This window comes from Tenebrio molitor, chromosome 9 (genome assembly GCF_963966145.1).
Source record: "Tenebrio molitor chromosome 9, icTenMoli1.1, whole genome shotgun sequence".
Lineage (NCBI taxonomy): Eukaryota > Metazoa > Arthropoda > Insecta > Coleoptera > Tenebrionidae > Tenebrio > Tenebrio molitor.
Genome location: NC_091054.1, coordinates 6801407 through 6822464, shown reverse-complemented (window position 1 = coordinate 6822464; position 21058 = coordinate 6801407). Strand labels below are relative to the sequence as shown.

The window sequence follows — 21058 nt, the reverse complement described above, 5'->3', positions numbered from 1 at the left end:
CGAACCCACAACTGTCAATAGTGTCAATCTAGACAGGTCCCGCTAAATTCGAAATTTGAAATAAAAACAAAACGACTCTTATGTAAATAAATATATTTATAACATCTTAGCCCACATATACAGTTGATTATTTGGTCAAAACATTTTAATGACTTGAAAGATACCTTCCAATCTGTTTTTTAAGTATAACATGCATTACACTTTTGTTATTTCATTATCATGTTTATCATCTATTATTAACAACATCCAGTTTATAACCAACATTTAAGTTTATTGAACAAGCGTCTTAACATAATAACACGTAACAAACTCATCAGAGACAGATTTATTCAACACCATTCCTTGCTGTATCAGCTTTTCCGTGTTTTCTGAAAGACCTACCAAACTCTGACGTCTGAAACCGTATTTGTTAACTCTTTTATATAATACTCTTCGCAAACATTTCATCAAGTGGTGAAGTCTTATTCAGGTATTTAATTCTATAGATTTGGAGTCAGAGTTTGTAATAAGGTAGGTATTTGGGGCAATCAAATACCACGCTCGATAGTAAAATTACAATTAAACGATGAGGGTAGTTGCTACAAACAACCTAATAGAAAACCGAAAAATTCTCGCATCTCGCATTCTTTTATTCAAATTAAATATCAAAAACTGTATTTTTTATTGTGTTTACAAACTTGGAAGTAAACCCTTCATTGTTTAATTGCTGGAGGAAAGTACAAGTTTACGAAAGATAGTTGGAGAAGAAGTTATCTTTTTCAAATAACCCCAAAATTACTTAAACACAGCTGCAACACACTAAATACTGTTGCAAAACAATGAATTCATCAAACAACACAACAACTTAAATATTGCACGAAATTTACATTGCTTTTTCATTTGGCTGTTTTATTGATTTCTGCTTTACGCCCTTATTTTCGAATATTTCCTAAAAAAGGGATGTTTCCGCTGTCGGATGGCACGGTAAGCGTATTGGGTAAGACCAGAAGAGTCGAAGGTAATACGACTTAGACCGTGCCAGCCGCCAAGCGTGCTTCTGGACTGGTTTCTGAACGTTTTTGTGTTAATATCTATTACAGTACAACAACTTGTTTGACACATACATAAGCTCTTTACTTACAAACAATACGAAACATGTTAAACGAAATTCAAGCCACTGTTGCGCCTCAACACTGGGATGTTTAGGTAGTTTTGGTAGAGTTGTGGAGAGTGTTTGACCAAAGGTATGAGAGGTTAAGACGTTACTCAAAAAATAATCAACAAATATCTTGATATGGATAAATTCAACAACAAATATCGTCATGCAGTCCTGCTGGAGGCGGTGCATAATCAGGATTGTCAAAACGACCGATGACTATCACAAGATCAAATGAACATAGCTTATTACTGCATGAGAATATTGCTACGACCTAGGTACACGGGGGTCTCTTTGGCAACGACGAACCCACCGATCGGTTGGTTCACTCTTTGGGAGTGACCTTCTTGAGCACGATCGTGAAGGTGAAGGTGTGCGCTGGAGACGATTGCGGTGTGGAAGACGGCGACGACGACGACACCGTCACCGTCGGGGGATGAGGGTAGTGATGGGGGGAGGGTGATTGCGACCTGGGAGGAGGCGGTTGGGGTTGCGGCGCGACAGTGGCCGTATGTTAGTTGGAAGAATGCTTGCCATCTGAAGAAGCGAGCTCGCTGGATCCGCTGCTGCTCAACGTCGTGTTGGAGCCATACGGGTCCAGGGAGCTTTGAACGGACATGGACCGGCCCTGCGCTTGCCGCCTTACTCTGTTGGGTGACAGTTTTCCGGGGTCGACACTTGCCGGGTCTGCCTGCAACACATAGTGCTTGACCATTTTGGTGGGGCGGCGACGGCCAAAGCGAAAGCAGACTGCCATGCAGCTATGCGGGGGTCTCCAAGCGGCCCCCTTTTCGCCGCTCTCTCCGTCTCGACCGCGAAAACTCAAACACCACCGGGGGTCGAGAGGGAGACGGCCGGCAAAGAAGCGCCCACTTGTGCCGACAACAACTGGGGTAGTTCAGGGGGTGTGAATACGTACTGTGCAAAGTGGCAAATGGTGCAAATAATTAGATCCCACCAACGCAACAAGTGAAACGAAATAAGTAAATAATCCGATAAAGCTGCATATGCCGCATAAAAACCTAAATTTTGGGTACTGCACCTGATATGCTAGCGCATTCATTATTATGTTGTAGGGCACCAAGCCTAAGGGGTGAATTTCCCTCATTAGAACATTTGCAGGTATCTTATGGAACTGAATGTATTCTAAGAAGTTACCTATTACGTCCTTCAGGCTGGTGCTGGGGTTGTTATCACAATATTTTTTACCTGCAAGTGACAACTTCAAATCGAGGCGGCGCCACTATCGACGGACTCACCCCACATGAGTGCCGCTTGAAATTTAGTAAATTCGTCAGCGTGGAGTTCGTCCCTGGCCAAAATCAGTCTGACAACGTGCTGGGGTAGCAAAGTGAACGAACCCAAATTGAGAACCTCGTTGCCATGCTCGTCGACGAACTCTAAAACCTTCCAAAAGAAATTTAACACTCCTTCTCCTACCCCCAAACGACATACTTTCTGAACGAGAGTCTTGGTGCATTTGTATTGGATGTAGCGTTCTGCTGAGGCCAAAAGAGCACACACCGTGTCGACGTTGATACAGCATTGGACGAAACCTGCACAAGCCCTTCTCAGTTCGTCGAGACCGTAATAATCTGCCGCATTCATCACACCTAAAATCACGATGTTAAAAACAAAATTGACAACGGAAGGAACGAAACGGAGAGGAAAATTGAGACGTATAATGTTATCTTGTCGTCTCTAAAATACTTCCAATCTTGTTTCTCTATTGAAACTAAACGACAAATGTGTCTCTAAAAATAGGAAAATCGTTGCAGCATTTTAGGTCGGAGATAACTTGTATTCTGCAACCCTTGCGAAAGGGGATTTGATGCGGAAAAGTAGGTCACATGCGATCGGACTAATTGTGTGATGGGGTTGAGCACTTACCCAGTAGCGTACGGGGTTGGAGGGTGACACATCCGGTGTGAATGTACTCGATCAGTTGTCGAAAAACGTCCGGTTCGAATTCTTCGATGATGAGGGTCTGATGTTGCTGTGATGGCGGCTAATAAGATGACATGTATTACCAGCAAGGATAAGGAGATTATTGTTTTAAAAGTGGTAACAACATGCAGATAATAGTTATAACAAAGCTATCACTGTAAATCTGGCTAATGTTCGATCAAGTCGTACAAAAAAAAGTGTTAGTGAAAGACAGTTGCGTGACTAATAGAAAAAAAGTTTGTAAAAACTGGAGTTCTACCAAAATGGGACACCCGGTATACGTGGTTGTGACTACGCAATGGTCGCAACTGCATGCATAATACCTACTACCTTGTTGCCGTTTTAAAAGTTCTTCGAAAGTATAATAAATGTAGACTGGTCATGCCAATTGTTCTAGTGTCTAGCGCTAAGTGTCTCTACAACATGATTCGAAAGCAAAACTGGTTGGGTGCTTGACGAGTTAAAAAAATCAGGCAGACAGGCAGACAGACGGAGAGATTTGGAAGAGGAGTGTTGTCGGATTACCTCTTGGATAGGGGCCAGCTGCTGGGTGAACCCTCTCTATGTACAAACCACGATATTAAATAGAATTTCTTTCTTAAAATTTTCACGACTAATAGCACTTGTAGGCAGTCTTATGCATCACTAATTAATCGATCGAGTCATTTACCTGTTGGGATGCGTTCTGGAGGTTTAAAAGGGGCTCCGAAGACCTTTTCAAGAACAACCGGAGCTTGTTCTCGCGCGGGGGAGGTTCTTTCTTGCGCTGGGGGCTGGGGGCCTGTTTAAAGAAAAATCATAATCAACGACAATTCAGATCGAGTCATCTACGTAACCATGAGTTAAAGTCGTACTGTTTTTGGTCTACCACATGGGGAAATAATGCATGATCCCATGATTTCATCATATGAAACACTGATAAGTAATCATAATAAAGATAATTTAAGCTAGGAAAATTTATGAACAAATTTGCAATATTTCAACAAGATGGTGCACTCTCTAGCAAAATGTCAAACGTAATGTTTAATGCGATGCCACCAATTTCCGGAAAGTATTTGTTAAATCGTTTATACAAAAAATAAATATAGAGAAAAAAGTAAGATCAAAAAAATCATGGGATCGAAGAAATAAGTTCACGGCAGAAAGTTTAAATAGGAGGTAAAAAAAAATAGCAGGAGTAAAACAAAAGAATAGAGCAAGGAATGAGAAAGATGAAAAACTAGAGAGGGTTACTGGGAAGACAAGAAAATAAATAAGAGGCAAATATAGTGAAAGAAGTAAATATGAAGAAGAAGAACAATAGTACCTAATGTAGATTTTACCACTTATTCTGGAATAATTGATTAATTGTTGCTTACAATGACAACAAACGTCTGTAAACTTTGCCGAATTTGAAAAGTTGTTTTTAAGGTTAACAACAGCGCATCGTTGACGTTTCTTGGCATTTCATCGAAAATTCTGTTTACCAATGGCGTCGCATTTGGCAATAGAACTGGTAAATTACCCATTCTTACGAATGTTAAATGTTGCTCTTGTCTAATCCGCTGCGACATGACCAATAATAATTTGCAGCGCCTGCTCTCATTTGTTTTCTTTTTGATCACATTGTATAAATAGTTATAAAAATCGATGAGCAAAAGTTGATCCGTATCTTGTTATTGTTTTTTATTGTCAGCGACCACAAAATGATAACTAACGTGATAGTGATTTGTTATGTTTGTTGATATACAACCAAGATTACTTTTTAAAATCATCTTTAACTCTTATTAGGAAACAGCGTCAGCGTCAAGCTGAATTTTTCGAGGTAACTGCATGATTGAGCTTTAGTTAGCTAAAATTACAGTGTCTCTATAATTGTATAATAAAAACACTGTAGATAAAACCAACTACTGAACCGTTATAAAGGAAAAATAAGTGGCTAAAGTAAATTTAAACGAATTTAAGGTACATTAAAAAAAAACTTATCGAACCGTAAGAATTAAAACAGTAGAAGAAATGAGGCAAAGAGTCTTAGCTTAAACCAGAATGGAATTAAAGTTAGAGTTAAATTAAAAAGTAATGTTTAACGTTTAAGACCGCAACATAAAAATCATGCCGCTCCGTTCTTGCCTTTCTTTCAGTACCACAAGCCACAAGATGTTAGAAAAAAACTAAGACTGAAATTAGACAGTAATTTTAATTCTCTCCAACTTTCATTTTAATTATTTTGCCGTAAAATTGTTAGGAGAGCAAATAAATGAAACTCCTTATTTTTCCATGTAAAATGCTGTCTCGTAAAACAATTCTACAGTTCTACACCCGGTATGACATAAAGGGTGTTTTTTTAAATTTGGTGTCGAAGTAGGCGTTGGAAAGTCGATTGAGAGCGCACCACTTGTGTAAAAGCGTAAGATTTAAACAGCTGATCCGTGATCCGTAACCTGTATAGTGCGTTCACAATCGACAGTTCACCGCCTGCTTCGATGCCAAATTTAAAAAAACACCCGTTATAATATAAACATAGAAGATTTTTCCCATAATCTCCCTCAAAACGTTTCATCCGTTTTATTAAAAATGTTTAATGTAAGGTCGATAAGATAAGTGTAGAAGAAAAAGGCTAGAATGAGGAAAACGACAGAATCATCGCTGTATAATATTTTTGAACAATGTGAAACGGATGTTAACGATGTTAGTAAGTTTTTCTACATAATTAATGGTGGTATGTTTCTTCACAGATTAAAATGTCAACAAAAAATAAAAACAGATTTATTAATATTCTTTGCAAAAAGCTGACCGAAAATAATTTTCAGTGTTGTCAAGCAGAAAGTGATAATTGTACGATCAGCTCCAGATTGCCTCTTTTTATAATTAAAAAAATTCTATTCATAATTAATTGTTTATAAACATTTTTGGAAAATTTTCATAAATGTAAGTTAAAGCTTTTTATAATGTTATAATAAAAAAAGACCTAAACACCCACTACTATTCAAAGTTTCATGTCATAATGTCATAAAAGACCAAGTCATAAAAATCAAAATGCTTCTTTAGCCTAACTAAGTGGTGTGTTATGTATACAAAGCAGTATTTCTTCTTTTTCGTATCCCACTTCTTATCACTATTATTGCCTATTTATTATTTATCTATTCTTTAAAAAATTAAACGTGCGTAATACCACATGCTGTTAACATATTGCCTAAATAAAAATATTTTCTTAAAGGATCATTAGATTTCTCTGTAACGACAGTACGTCAAATACCTATAAGAATTTGTATGTATGTACTACTTTATTTTTTCTTAAGAATTAAAAGACAGTAAAAGGACTGGGGCAAAAAGTTTTACGTATCTTAGACCAGAATGGAATTAAAGTCAGAATGAAATTAAAAAGTAAAGTAAAGATTAAAATCGATGAAGGAGAAATAAGCGAGACGAGCACACAATATCGCGTATACCTACTCCGCAGGTATTTAATGTTACTAGGAAAATTCTAAAAATGTGCGGAAATATCGAAATAACAGATATACAGTTTTACTTATACAGGGCAAGTCACATAAGGGTTATTTCTGAATTTATTTTGTACGCAACCAAAAATACTAATGACGCTGACCACTTGATATCGTTTATAATGTGATTTAATTTAGTAATCAACGTAGGTATGTAATTTGGTTAAGAATGTCCAAATGACAGTTGATGAATTTAATTTTTGATTTCATTAATCAGAACAGGATAATGTCATTTTGAGTATTTTGACATTTTTAGCCAAATTACATACCTACGTTGATTACTAAATTAAATCACATTATAAACGGTAACAAGTGGTCAGCGTCATTCATTAGTATTTTATTTAAACATCCTTGGAGCTATAGCAGTTTAGTTATCTTATCATATACAATGATTTTTTTAATATTCCTTTTTACTGTTAGCATATTGTATAAATAGAAAATCCTCATAAAGATCACAAACGAAAATGCTAGTCTATAAAAGACCAAGTCATAAAAATAAAAACACATTTTTAACATAACTTAGTGATATATTATGTACGCAGAGCAGTATATAAGTAGGTAACGTTTGTTCCCCAACAATTCAGTAACACCAAAGAAGCAAGAACTAACTACATAACAATGGCGAAGAAAGGAATCGTGGTGGCTCTCCTCGTTCTGGCTGTCTTTTTCGTATTAAACGTCTCTGCTGGCGAGCGTAAGTAGTTTTTTGTGTGCGTTTTATCCTCAAAGTTGGCGTTGAAGAGTCGATTGTGAGCGCACTATACGGGTTACGGATCACGGATCAGCTGTTTAAATTTTACGTTTTTACACGAATGGTGCGTTCTCAATCGACTCTTCAACGCCAACTTTGAGGATAAATTTAAATGAACGCACGATATAACCGTATCAGGCTTATTTAAAATTTTGATTTTTTTTATTTACAGTGGATGTAGGAACGAAGGGAAATTAAGTATAAGTGAAACGACTTTCTGCATTACCACTGAATTGAATTTGTAGCACTGCATAATAAAAATGAATAAAAAAAAATAATAACACTGCACAAACACATAAAATATTAGAGTTTCTTTCTAACCTGTATTTACTATGTCACTATAACAGTCCTTCTAAAATGGAATTCTATACCAGTTTCGAAAAAAAAAACTGTATTGTATAGTAGTAATCTAGAGACGCGGAAAGAACAAATCTACAACAATGTTAAAATGGGTCACTATTAGATCCAATTACTTAGTGCATATAATTTTTATCCCATCTACTTATTTATGGACAATGGGCAAGTTTTATTTTTCAAATGGTAACCTATAATTTTTTTTTTGTTCGACCATGTCAAAATTTAAGAATTTTCTCCTGTGTGAATGGATTTTGATAAATGTCACAACTTGTCAAAACGAAACGTCAAGCTAATTTTAAAGATTTTGAGCGAACAAAAAAAGTTTTATTCAACTCGTTCGTGTGTAAATTGGGCTTTTTGGGATGAGTGGGTCAGTTTAAAACGCGAGTGAAACGAGGCCTACGATCTAATTTTGATGCAACATATTTTCCTTTTTTCACGGAAATTTTGTTATCAAAGGGTATAGTTTTTTATGTCATTACAATCAGAAAAAAAAACTCTAACAGAATCAATAAAAAAATATAGGTTACCATTTGAAAAATAAAAATTGCTCATTGCCCATAAATGGGTAAATGGTATAAGAATTGTATGCATACTCAGGTTTGTGTTTTTAGAGCCATTTCGTTTTCTGTATATTTTTTTTCATTTGGGTCATCAATAGCTAAGTAATAGCGTGGGCCGTTTTTTGTATTAAACTGCTTAAGCTTCAGAGAAAATATTAAAGTTTACATATTTCAAAACGATTTTTCATTTTGTATTTTGCTTTATCTCAGTAACACTTGATTAATTCAGTACGAAGTCAACATAAACAATTATTTACTGATTTTTAAGGCCAATCAATTGTCCGTAGGTGTATGTTGTTCTTTTGGCATGGCTAAAAATATTCCTGTCATCTAAAATCTTTATTCTCCACTTCATTTCTCATTACAAGACCCCGAATTTTAGACAATTAAAAAGCCGAAAATAGGACCTGAAATAGTCCTTCAAACTATTGCAAATAGTTCCTTAAAATCTGAAAATAGGTCATTAAAGTTGTCTCTTATTATATAAAAAAAAATTGACTTGTAAACTGCAGAAAATAAGCATAAAAAAATGTAATAAAAATATAAAAGTACGTATTTTTACTTATGGATAATTAACCACTTATGTTTTTCCACAAAGAAAGACATAAAGATAAAAATTCATTAAGTATTTTTATGTACAGATTTTTTGAACATTTTGAAACATCCTTGAGTTTAAGTAGTTATTAGATTACCTTATTATACAGGGTCTCCCAGAACTGGCGGACCAAAATAATACGGTGAATTCATCATCTTCTGGGAATAATAGGAAAAATGTTAAAAAAAATCTATCTTAAATAGTGATTAGGAAAGAAGCAATTTAAACTGACCAATGCTGTTGTTGATGTTAAGTTAACCTATTAATTAGTTTTCCTGCTTTATTTGTAATTATGGATACATTTCAAATGATGCATATGCATTGTTGGGTATCCGCATTGTTTGTGCAATGACGGACGTTTTTAGGTTATAGTATTTTTCAGGTTATAGTATTTCTGCTAGGATGTTCCCTATTGGGAAAACGAACTGCGTACTCCTGAGGTGCAACTGTGGCACTCTCATCACACTGTCCATATAAGACAAGCATATCAAAATATTCTGAAGCGGTAAACATTACGCGTTTTTAATGACTTGTCAGAATTGTCAGAAATAATTTATTATGACATAATATTCAATTATAATGTCTTTGCAACAATCAAATTTGTTTCGATAGCTACCAATATAATTTTTTAAGGTAATTTTATATCTACACGCGATTGGTCAATTAAAAACGTTCTTATTTTAAAATCCAATGAGGATGGATTTTTTTTAATATTTATCCTATTATTGCCAGAAGATAATGATTTCACCGTGTTATTTTGGTCCGCCACTTCTGGGAGACCCTGTATGTATAAGTAATATTGTAGACACTTCCTTATCACTATTATTCCCAATTTATTATTTATCTATTCCTTAAAAAATCAAACATGCAGAACACCACATATTGTCTAAATAAAAAGACCTTTTTAAAGAATCATTACACAACTTATTTAAACATCCTTGGAGTTATAGCAGTTTAGTTATCTTATCATATGCAATGATTTTTTAAAATTTTCTTTTTTACTGTTAGCATATTGTATAAATAGAAAATCCTCATAAACCTCACACACGAAAATGCTAGTATGTATATAAATGACCAAGTCATAAAAATAAAACTACATTTTTAGCATAATTTAGTGATACATTATGTCCGCAGAGCAGTATATAAATAGGTAACGTTTGTTCTCCAACAACTCAGTAACACCAAAGAAGCAAGAACTAAGTACAATGGCGAAGAAAGGAATCGTGGTGGCTCTCCTCGTTCTGGCTGTCTTTTTCGTATTAAACGTCTCTGCTGACGAGCGTAAGTAGTTTTTTGAGTGCGTTTTATCCTCAAAATTGGCGTTGAAGAGTCGATTGTGAGCGCACTATACGGGTTACGGATCACGGATCAGCTGTTTAAATTTTACGTTTTTACACGAATGGTGCGTTCTCAATCGACTGTTCAACGCCAACTTTGTGGATAAATTTAAATGAACGCACGATATAACCGTATCAGACTTATTTAAAATTTTGATTTTTTTTATTTACAGTGGATGAAACGAAGGGAAATTAAGTATAAGTGAAACGACTTTCTGCATTACCATTGAATTGAATTTGTAGCACTGCATAATAAAAATGAATAAAAAAAAATAATAACACTGCACAAACACATAAAATATTAGAGTTTCTTTCTAACCTGTATTTACTATGTCACTATAACAGTCCTTCTAAAATGGAATTCTTTACCAGTTTCGAAAAAAAAAAACTGTATTGTATAGTAGTAATCTAGAGACACGGAAAGAACAAATCTACAACAATGTTAACATGGGTCACTATTAGATCCAATTACTTAGTGCATATAATTTTTATCCTATCTACCCATTTATGGACAATGGGCAAGTTTTATTTTTCAAATGGTAACCTATAATTTTTTTTTTTTTTGTTCGACCCTGTCAAAATTTAAGAATTTTCTCCTGTGTGAACGGATTTTGATAAATGTCACAACTTGTCAAAACGAAACGTCAAGCTAATTTTAAAGATTTTGAGCGAACAAAAAAGGTTGTATTCAACTCGTTCGTGTGTAAATTGGTCTTTTTTTGGGATGAGTGGGTCAGTTTAAAACGCGAGTGAAACGAGGCCCACCATCTAATTTTGATGCAACATATTTTCTTTTTTTTTCGGAAATTTTGTTATCAAAGGGTATAGTGTTTTATGTCATGACAATCAGAAAAAAAAAACTCTAACAGAATCAATAAAAAAATATAGGTTACCATTTGAAAAATAAAAATTGCTCATTGCCCATAAATGGGTAAATGGTATAAGAATTGTATGCATACTCAGGTTTGTGTTTTTAGAGCCATTTCGTTTTCTGTATAGTTTTTTTTCATTTGGGTCATCAATAGCTAAGTAATAGCGTGGGCCGTTTTTTGTAAGACAGCCTGTATTAAACTGCTTAAGCTTCAGAGAAAATATTAAAGTTTACATATTTCAAAACGATTTTTTATTTTGTATTTTGCTTTATCTCAGTAACACTTGATTAATTCAGTACGAAGTCAACATAAACAATTATTTACTGATTTTTAAGGCCAATCAATTGTCCGTAGGTGTATGTTGTTCTTTTGGCATGGCTAAAAATATTCCTGTCATCTAAAATCTTTATTCTCCACTTCATTTCTCATTACAAGACCCCGAATTTTAGACAAATAAAAAGCCGAAAATAGGACCTGAAATAGTCCTTCAAACTATTGCAAATAGTTCCTTAAAATCTGAAAATAGGTCATTAAAGTTGTCTCTTATTATTTAAAAAAAATGGACTTGTAAACTACAGAAAATAAGCATAAAAAAATGTAATAAAAATATAAAAGTACGTATTTTTACTAGTGATGAAACGATTACCAATTGACGATTACGATTACGAATACGAATATTGAAGTTATAATCGTACGGTTACGATTACGATTACGATTATATTTGTGGAAATAAAACACCAATTTGAAAAACCATTATAATAATACGAAAAATATTAATGATTTGAATTAAAATAAAGTCTAAACCTAAGTAGTATAAACAGTAATATGGTGCGATCAATTAAAAAATAAATCGAGTCGGCGTGTTACCTATGGCAACCCATGCTATAGCATAGGCTCCAAAGCAAACTCGATTTATTTTTTAAATGATCGCTCGGTATATACTTTGTGTTTAATATTCAAAATTAACAATGGGCAAATTTTTATTTAAAAAACACAGAGTTTGGAGGTTGTTAGGACTTAGGCGATTTCTTTTCGGAGTCTGAATAAGTCCTGCTGTGGAGAAAAACCTTTCTGACTGAACTGAAGCGGGTTTGTAAGATAGATATTTTAGAGCTAAGTTTTTTAAGCGCGGAAAGTTAACATTTTCTCTCCAATATTCAAGGGAGTCTGACGAATGTGATATATTGGCTGATTTCAGGTACGCATCAACCTCATCTTTGGCAGTATTGACTAAGAAAAAAAGTTGTTAAGTGTCTGAAAATTCTGAAAATTTAAGTAATCTTACTCGCAAAATTTGACAATGGTTCACTGATTTCACTGTCGTCGATTATTTCTCGACAAATGCTCCAAATTCCAGTACTTGTAGAAGGTCTATTTGGGGAAGAAACAGATGGTGAAATTTCTGTTTTTTCTTCTGTTATAGCAGAATAAAGAAGTTCTGTAACTTTTTTAGAAGTGTTGTTATTTCGAAATATACGGGTTTTGTATCTTGGGTCCAGCGCAGTGGCCAATATGTAGGTTTCATTTTCTTCAATATTACCATATCGATAAATCATCTGTGTCTGCAGAGTCTCTACCATATTTCTCACCGTTTGGTGTTTTGTATCGTCTGAAGAAATTTTTTGTATGATTCTGAAGAGACTATTGATAAGAGGAATAGCATCAGATAATGTAATTGCGTCTTTACTTAATGCTTTGGTCACATCTTCAAAATATACCAGAATTTGGACCACTTGTTCAACAAGAATCCATTGCTGTGTATTTAGATCGAATTGGCAATTTAATTTTGGAAGAACAGCTTGGATAGCAATGCGCTGTTCGTATAATCTATTTAACATCAGATACGTAGAATTCCAACGAGTCGGAACGTTCTGTATCAAAACATGTTGCGGAATATTATATGTTTCTTGAGCTTCTTGAAGCAATTTCATGGCTGTTGTTGAATGACTAAAATGGCCTACTATTTTCCTAGCAGTATTCACCACATCTTTTATGTTAGTTTGTTCCAAAAGACCATCTTGTAACACAAGTTGCAACGTATGAGCCATGCAAGGCACATGCTTCACCTCGTGGATATCTTTGACGGCATTTACGATATTTCGAGCATTGTCTGTAACAATTACTTTCACTCTGTCAGTAATTTCCCACTCTAACATTGCCAGTTGTAAATTGTCACTTATGTTTTCGGCAGAATGTTTTTCACCTTCAAAAGGCATCACTTCAAGGCAAAAATTCTTCAATTCAAAATTTTTGTTTAGTCCATGTGCAGTTATACTAATAAAATCATTAACGTGTGAAGATGAATCGCTAGTCCAGAGATCTGTTGTCACAGAAATGTATGGAAGATTTTTCAATTCACATTGGATTTTCGTTTTTACACGGTTGTACATATCCGGCAATATTGTTTGTGTTATATGTGTTCTTGATACCATTTCATATTTGGGACAAATGTTTTTCATAAGCCTTTGAAAGCCTTTTTTATTTACATGATCCAAGGGTTCCATGTCAAGGCACATTTCTTCAACAATTAACTTTGTTATCTCTTTTGCTCGAGGATGGTCCGAGCTGTATGAAGCAGATCGTGAAAATATTTCTGTAATTGTTGCTTGTTTTTTCGCTGGAGAAGGGCCTTCCATATCTGTCAAACATTCCTCGCCAAGGGTGACTTTTTCTAGAACTTCCGGGTGGAACCGTTTTACGTGGGCCCACATATTAGTAGTAGTAAAACCTTTTGATGCTGCGTTTTTCCCTCCTCGAGAAATTACAGCTTTGCAATATCTACAGGCCGCTTTATTAATGTCATCCATTTTTTTAGTAAAATATTTCCAAATTTCACTAGTTTCTGTACGTTTTACTTTTCCAGACATTGTAAATATTTTTTCTTCAATTTTATTGTAAATAAAACCACCAAACTTAACTAAATTCACTGAGAACGCTTCACTGTTCTTAAAACACACTGCTACTTGCATTTGCCTGTCGATTGCATTGCGCAATAATTACTAAACTTGTAGGAACTCGTCCTACAATAATCGTATAATAATCGTATGCGTAATCTGCGATTACGATTAATCGTAAAATTCGCGATAATCGGCGGTTACGATTAATCATAATCGTAATCGTTTCATCACTAATTTTTACTTATGGATAATTAACCACTTATGTTTTTCCACAAAGAAAGACATAAAGATAAAAATTCATTAAGTATTTTTATGTACAGATTTTTTGAACATTTTGAAACATCCTTGAGTTTAAGTAGTTATTAGATTACCTTATTATACAGGATCTCCCAGAACTGGCGGACCAAAATAATACGGTGAATTCATCATCTTCTGGGAATAATAGGAAAAATGTTCAAAAAAATCTATCTTAAATAGTGATTAGGAAAGAAGCAATTTAAACTGACCAATGCTGTTGTTGATGTTAAGTTACCTATTAATTAGTTTTCCTGCTTTATTTGTAACTATGGATACATTTCAAATGATGCATATGCATTGTTGGGTATCCGCATAGTATTTTTCAGGTTATAGTATTTCTGCTAGGATGTTCCCTATTGGGAAAACGAACTGCGTACTCCTGAGGAGCAACTGTGGCACTCTCATCACACTGTCCATATAAGACAAGCATATCAAAATATTCTGAAGCGGTAAACATTACGCGTTTTTAATGACTTGTCAGAATTGTCAGAAATAATTTATTATGACATAATATTCAATTATAATGTCTTTGCAACAATCAAATTTGTTTCGATAGCTACCAATATAATTTTTTAAGGTAATTTTATATCTACACGCGATTGGTCAATTAAAAACGTTCTTATTTTAAAATCCAATGAGGATGGATTTTTTTAAATATTTATCCTATTATTGCCAGAAGATAATGATTTCACCGTGTTATTTTGGTCCGCCAGTTCTGGGAGACCCTGTATGTATAAGTAATATTGTAGATACTTCCTTATCACTATTATTCCCAATTTATTATTTATCTATTCCTTAAAAAATCAAACATGCAGAACACCACATATTGTCTAAATAAAAAGACCTTTTTAAAGAATCATTACACAACTTATTTAAACATCCTTGGAGTTATAGCAGTTTAGTTATCTTATCATATGCAATGATTTTTTAAAATTTTCTTTTTTACTGTTAGCATATTGTATAAATAGAAAATCCTCATAAACCTCACACACGAAAATGCTAGTATGTATATAAATGACCAAGTCATAAAAATAAAACTACATTTTTAGCATAATTTAGTGATACATTATGTCCGCAGAGCAGTATATAAGTAGGTAACGTTTGTTCTCCAACAACTCAGTAACACCAAAGAAGCAAGAACTAAGTACAATGGCGAAGAAAGGAATCGTGGTGGCTCTCCTCGTTCTGGCTGTCTTTTTCGTATTAAACGTCTCTGCTGGCGAGAGTAAGTAGTTTTATGTGTGCGTTTTATCCTCAAAGTTGGCGTTCAAGAGTCGATTGTGAGCGCACTATACGGGTTACGGATCACGGATCAGCTGTTTAAATTTTACGTTTTTACACGAATGGTGCGTTCTCAATCGACTGTTCAACGCCAACTTTGTGGATAAATTTAAATGAACGCACGATATAACCGTATCAGACTTATTTAAAATTTTGATTTTTTTTATTTACAGTGGATGAAACGAAGGGAAATTAAGTATAAGTGAAACGACTTTCTGCATTACCATTGAATTGAATTTGTAGCACTGCATAATAAAAATGAATAAAAAAAAATAATAACACTGCACAAACACATAAAATATTAGAGTTTCTTTCTAACCTGTATTTACTATGTCACTATAACAGTCCTTCTAAAATGGAATTCTTTACCAGTTTCGAAAAAAAAACTGTATTGCATAGTAGTAATCTAGAGACGCGGAAAGAACAAATCTACAACAATGTTAACATGGGTCACTATTAGATCCAATTACTTAGTGCATATAATTTTTATCCCATCTACCCATTTATGGACAATGGGCAAGTTTTATTTTTCAAATGGTAACCTATGATTTATTTTTTTTTGTTCGACCCTGTCAAAATTAAAGAATTTTCTCCTGTGTGAACGGATTTTGATAAATGTCACAACTTGTCAAAACGAAACGTCAAGCTAAATTTAAAGATTTTGAGCGAACAAAAAAGGTTGTATTCAACTCGTTCGTGTGTAAATTGGTCTTTTTTTGGAATGAGTGGGTCAGTTTAAAACGCAAGTGAAACGAGGCCCACCATCTAATTTTGATGCAACATATTTTCCTTTTTTTCGGAAATTTTGTTATCAAAGGGTATAGTTTTTGCCATGCCATGACAATCAGAAAAAAAAACTCTAACAGAATCAATAAAAAAATATAGGTTACCATTTGAAAAATAAAAATTGCTCATTGCCCATAGATGGGTAAATGGTATAAGAATTTTATGCATACTCATCAGGTTTGTGTTTTTAGAGCCATTTCGTTTCCTGTATATTTTTTTTTCATTTGGGTCATCAATAGCTAAGTAATAGCGTAGGCCGTTTTTTGTAAGACAGCTTAAGCTTCAGAGAAAATATTAAAGTTTACATATTTCAAAACGATTTTTTTTTTGTATTTTGCTTTATCTCAGTAACACTTGATTAATTCAGTACGAGGTCAACATAAACAATTATTTACTGATTTTTAAGGTCAATCAATTGTCCGTAGGTGTATGTTATTCTTTTGGCATGGCTAAAAATATTCCTGTCATCTAAAATCTTTATTCTCCACTTCATTTCTCATTACAAGGCCCCGAATTTTAGACAATTAAAAAGCCGAAAATAGGACCTGAAATAGTCCCTCAAACTATTGCAAATAGTTCCTTAAAATCTGAAAATAGGTCATTAAAGTTGTCTCTTAATATTTAAAAAAAAATTGACTTGTAAACTCCAGAAAATAAGCATAAAAAATGTAATAAAAATATAAAAGTACATATTTTTACTTATGGATAATTAACCACTTATGTCTTTCCACAAAGAAAGACATAAAGATAAAAATTCATTAAGTATTTTTATGTACAGATTTTTTGAACATTTTGAAACATCCTTGAGTTTAAGTAGTTATTAGATTACCTTATTATATGTATAAGTAATATTGTAGATACTTACTGTAGATACATAAAAACTTCCTTATCACTATTATTCCCAATTTATTATTTATCTATTCCTTAAAAAATCAAACATGCAGAACACCACACATTGTCTAAATAAAAAGACCTTTTTAAAGAATCATTACACAACTTATTTAAACATCCTTGGAGTTATAGCAGTTTAGTTATCTTATCATATGCAATTTTTTTAAATATTCTTTTTTACTGTTAGCATATTGTATAAATAGAAAATCCTCATAAAGCTCACACACGAAAATGCTAGTATGTATATAAAAGACCAAGTCATATAAATTAAACTACATTTTTAGCATAACTTAGTGATATATTATGTCCGCAGAGCAGTATATAAGTAGGTAACGTTTGTTCTCCAACAACTCAGTAACACCAAAGAAGCAAGAACTAACTACAATGGCGAAGAAAGGAATCGTGATGGCTCTCCTCGTTCTGGCTGTCTTTTTCGTATTAAACGTCTCTGCTGACGAGCGTAAGTAGTTTTTTGAGTGCGTTTTATCCTCAAAGTTGGCGTTGAAGAGTCGATTGTGAGCGCACTATACGGGTTACGGATCAGCTGTTTAAATTTTACGTTTTTACACGAATGGTGCGTTCTCAATCGACTCTTCAACGCCAACTTTGTGGATAAATTTAAATGAACGCACGATATAACCGTATCAGATTTATTTAAAATTTTGATTTTTTTTATTTACAGTGGATGTAGGAACAAAGGGAAACTAAGTATAAGTGAAACGACTTTCTGCATTACCATTGAATTGAATTTGTAGCACTGCATAATAAAAATGAATAAAAAAAATAATAACACTGCACAAACAGATAAAATATTAGAGTTTCTTTCTAACCTGTATTTACTATGTCATTATAACATTCCTTCTAAAATGGAATTCTTTACCAGTTTCGAAAAAAAAACCTGTCATTGTATAGTGATTTATTTAAGTATTATATTTTTCAATTGTTTTGTCGCTGCAGAATAACGCAGTTATTTGTAATATCAACAAACAGACATAAAAAATATTTTCTTAAAGGATTATTAGATTTATCTGTAACGACAGAACTTAAGAATTAAGACGGTAGAAGGAATGGGGCAAAGAATTTTACGTAGCTTAGACTAGAATGTAATTAAAGTCGGAATTAAAATAAAAAGTAACGTCTAATTTTTAAGATCGCAATATAAAAATCATATCGCTCAGATTAAAATCGATGAAGGAGAAATAAGCGAGACGAGCTCACAACATCGCGTATACTCCGCAGGTATTTAATGTGACTGCGCTGCTCCCCGATGTCATATTGTGGTGATCCTGCAGAACACGATCAGAAATTTTCAATTTCTAACAAATTTTGTTTGAAATCAATCCATTTATTAGTTTTTGAGTTAGGTGGATTCAAACAGAGAACTAGACAGAGAGATTAAAACTATAAACGCTGTTAAAATGTCTTTTGTATTTACGTAAATAACTTGAAAAATTCTAAAAATGTGCGGAAATATCGAAATAACAGACATACACTCCAATTTTACTTATATAGGTTTTACATCTTTTAAAAATAAGTACATTAATTTTAACTGGGTGGAGAACGCGCCCATAACAACAACTTATTTAAACATCCTTGGAGTTATAGCAGTTTAGTTATCTTATCATATGCAATGATTTTTTAAATATTCTTTTTTACTGTTAGCATATTGTATAAATAGAAAATTCTCATAAAGCTGACAAACGAAAATGCTAGTATGTACATAAAAGACCAAGTCATAAAAATAAAAATACATTTTTAGCATAACTTAGTGATATATTATGTCCGCAGAGCAGTATATAAGTAGGTAACGTTTGTTCTCCAACAACTCAGTAACACCAAAGAAGCAAGAACTAACTACAATGGCGAAGAAAGGAATCGTGGTGGCTCTCCTCGTTCTGGCTGTCTTTTTCGTATTAAACGTCTCTGCTGACGAGCGTAAGTAGTTTTTTGAGTGCGTTTTATCCTCATAGTTGGCGTTGAAGAGTCGATTGTGAGCGCACTATACGGGTTACGGATCACGGATCAGCTGTTTAAATTTTACGTTTTTACACGAATGGTGCGTTCTCAATCGACTCTTCAACGCCAACTTTGAGGATAAATTTAAATGAACGCACGATATAACCGTATCAGACTTATTTAAAATTTTGATTTTTTTTTATTTACAGTGGATGAAACGAAGGGAGGATATTAAAAATACTGAAAAGTATAAGCGAAACGGCTTTCTGCGATACTATTGAATTTAATTTGTATCACTGCACAATAAAAATGAATAAAAAACTATAATGAAACTGCACAACATAAAATATTAGAGTTTCTTTCTAACCTGTATTTGTCAAAATAAAACTCATGCAAAGTAAAATAGCTTAAAAAAAGAAAATAAAAAGAAAAAAATCACCTAGAATTAAGTCCAAAGGAATCAAGACAAAAATTTTGAGGATGTAAGCAGAAAAAGCAATGAAGGAGAAGCTGCGCAAGCGTAGAACGGTCATCAGTTAAAGACGTCAAGAACTCAAGAAGGAGAACTATAACTACAGATGTTAGAAATAAAATAACGCCGAGGAATAACAAGATTTAAATGTGTATAAGTTAAGTAATGTAGAGTAAACGAGTGAAATAAAAGACAACATAAAATAAAACATCATTTGGGATAATGTTGAGTTAAGAAAAGTAAAGAAGAAGTGAAATAAGTGAAGAAGATAGAGAGAGAGTAAGCATAACCTTTTATGTTGATAACATTTCCGTTTGCTTTGTACTGGAGTAGGTACCTCAACGTTGTCTACTACTTAGTACTGTTATCGTTTATTTGATGTATTTGTTAGAAGAATACTTAAGATTTCTAGATTTTAGATGAACTCTGGTTGAGAATTGTGCGAAGTTTTTCCAAAGCACAAGGTACATTTTGTTGAGCGTAATTTTTTGTTTATTTACCTGGTAGAGCATCTTGTGGAAAACTCTGGATCGGGCGGCAAGGACGGCCTTGACGGCACAGACGGGTTCCCGGGTGTCTCCGACGAGGAAGGTGACGTCGCACAACTCCGGCATGGACGCCAGGAACTTCATGTCTTCGGCCAGGCCGGTCTTGTTCTCGAAGGTACTCAGGTCAGGTTCGGCTTCCGCCATCACGATGTAACTCGCGGGTAAGAGCAAACTCTCCGGCATCTGGAACAAGCGGGGCGACAGCGCCGTCAGTGAATGACGTCCCCGTCGCGGGAAACCCGGAAGTTGCCTCACGCGCTTTCGAAAGAAGGGAAGCGACTTCCCATACGTGACGCATCGGCGTGCGATAAACAACGACCAATTCGCTATAAATAACGCCGGCCAAGCACGGACGAAACACCGCAAATAAATTACGAAGTGCAGATCCGCGCTAATGTTGACACACCTGGACACATCCCGGGGCCTTCCAGGAGCGCGCCGCGATCAACAAGTCGAGGAGTCTTCGGATGGACGAAAATCAATATCTTACCTGTTGAATAGATTTTTCAAAATCCTCGAAGAAAACAAAACGAACCCAAATCAACAGCTGGAGCGCGGCGTAAGGATGGAAATTTGTACGGTCGACCACTGAGTTGTGCGGATTCAGGACAACTTTTTTCTAAAACACATCTTCGACGAGATTAAGCGGCATTTTGCCTTGATTGTGAGCGGATAGGGCAAAAGTGGGAAAAGGAGCGCATGTGCTGAAATAACGATCCGGTGTGTGGCAAACGATTATTCCATTACGCTGGTTAATCAGTTCGACGCTCGATCAATTTATGCAAAGTGACCCAAATTGGGGTTCGCACCAAATCTCGAGAAAAAATCAAAATTTGCAAGAATCAGTTATTTCGATCCCGGATCAAACATCCCGCCGATTCTTTAAACACACCA

General features: G+C 34.4%; 1 protein-coding gene and 1 long non-coding RNA gene across 12 annotated transcripts; one reads left to right on the top strand and one right to left on the bottom strand.

The window, feature by feature from the left end:
• Nucleotides 1-76: 76 nt before the first annotated feature.
• gprs (speckle type BTB/POZ protein) lies at nt 77-20819 on the bottom strand. 11 transcript variants are annotated; one of them, XM_069058807.1, is made up of 10 exons: nt 20655-20819; nt 20117-20347; nt 3753-3863; nt 3608-3643; nt 3026-3143; nt 2591-2748; nt 2395-2542; nt 2294-2344; nt 2055-2221; nt 1501-1826 (listed from the first exon to the last, which is right to left on the bottom strand). In XM_069058807.1, exons 2-10 carry the CDS (start codon nt 20345-20347, stop codon nt 1650-1652), a joined length of 1197 nt encoding a protein of 398 aa, XP_068914908.1. In that variant the 5' UTR covers nt 20655-20819; the 3' UTR covers nt 1501-1649. The 11 variants fall into 11 exon arrangements, with proteins under 11 accessions (XP_068914905.1, XP_068914907.1, XP_068914909.1 ...); XM_069058811.1 differs by having other exon boundaries at nt 2178-2221; nt 20655-20817; XM_069058815.1 differs by having other exon boundaries at nt 1639-1822; nt 2178-2221; nt 20655-20817.
• Nucleotides 18879-19491, top strand: LOC138138774 (uncharacterized). The gene is made up of 2 exons (XR_011162102.1): nt 18879-19123; nt 19354-19491. It is a non-coding gene; the product is annotated as an uncharacterized lncRNA (long non-coding RNA).
• Nucleotides 20820-21058: the final 239 nt, after the last annotated feature.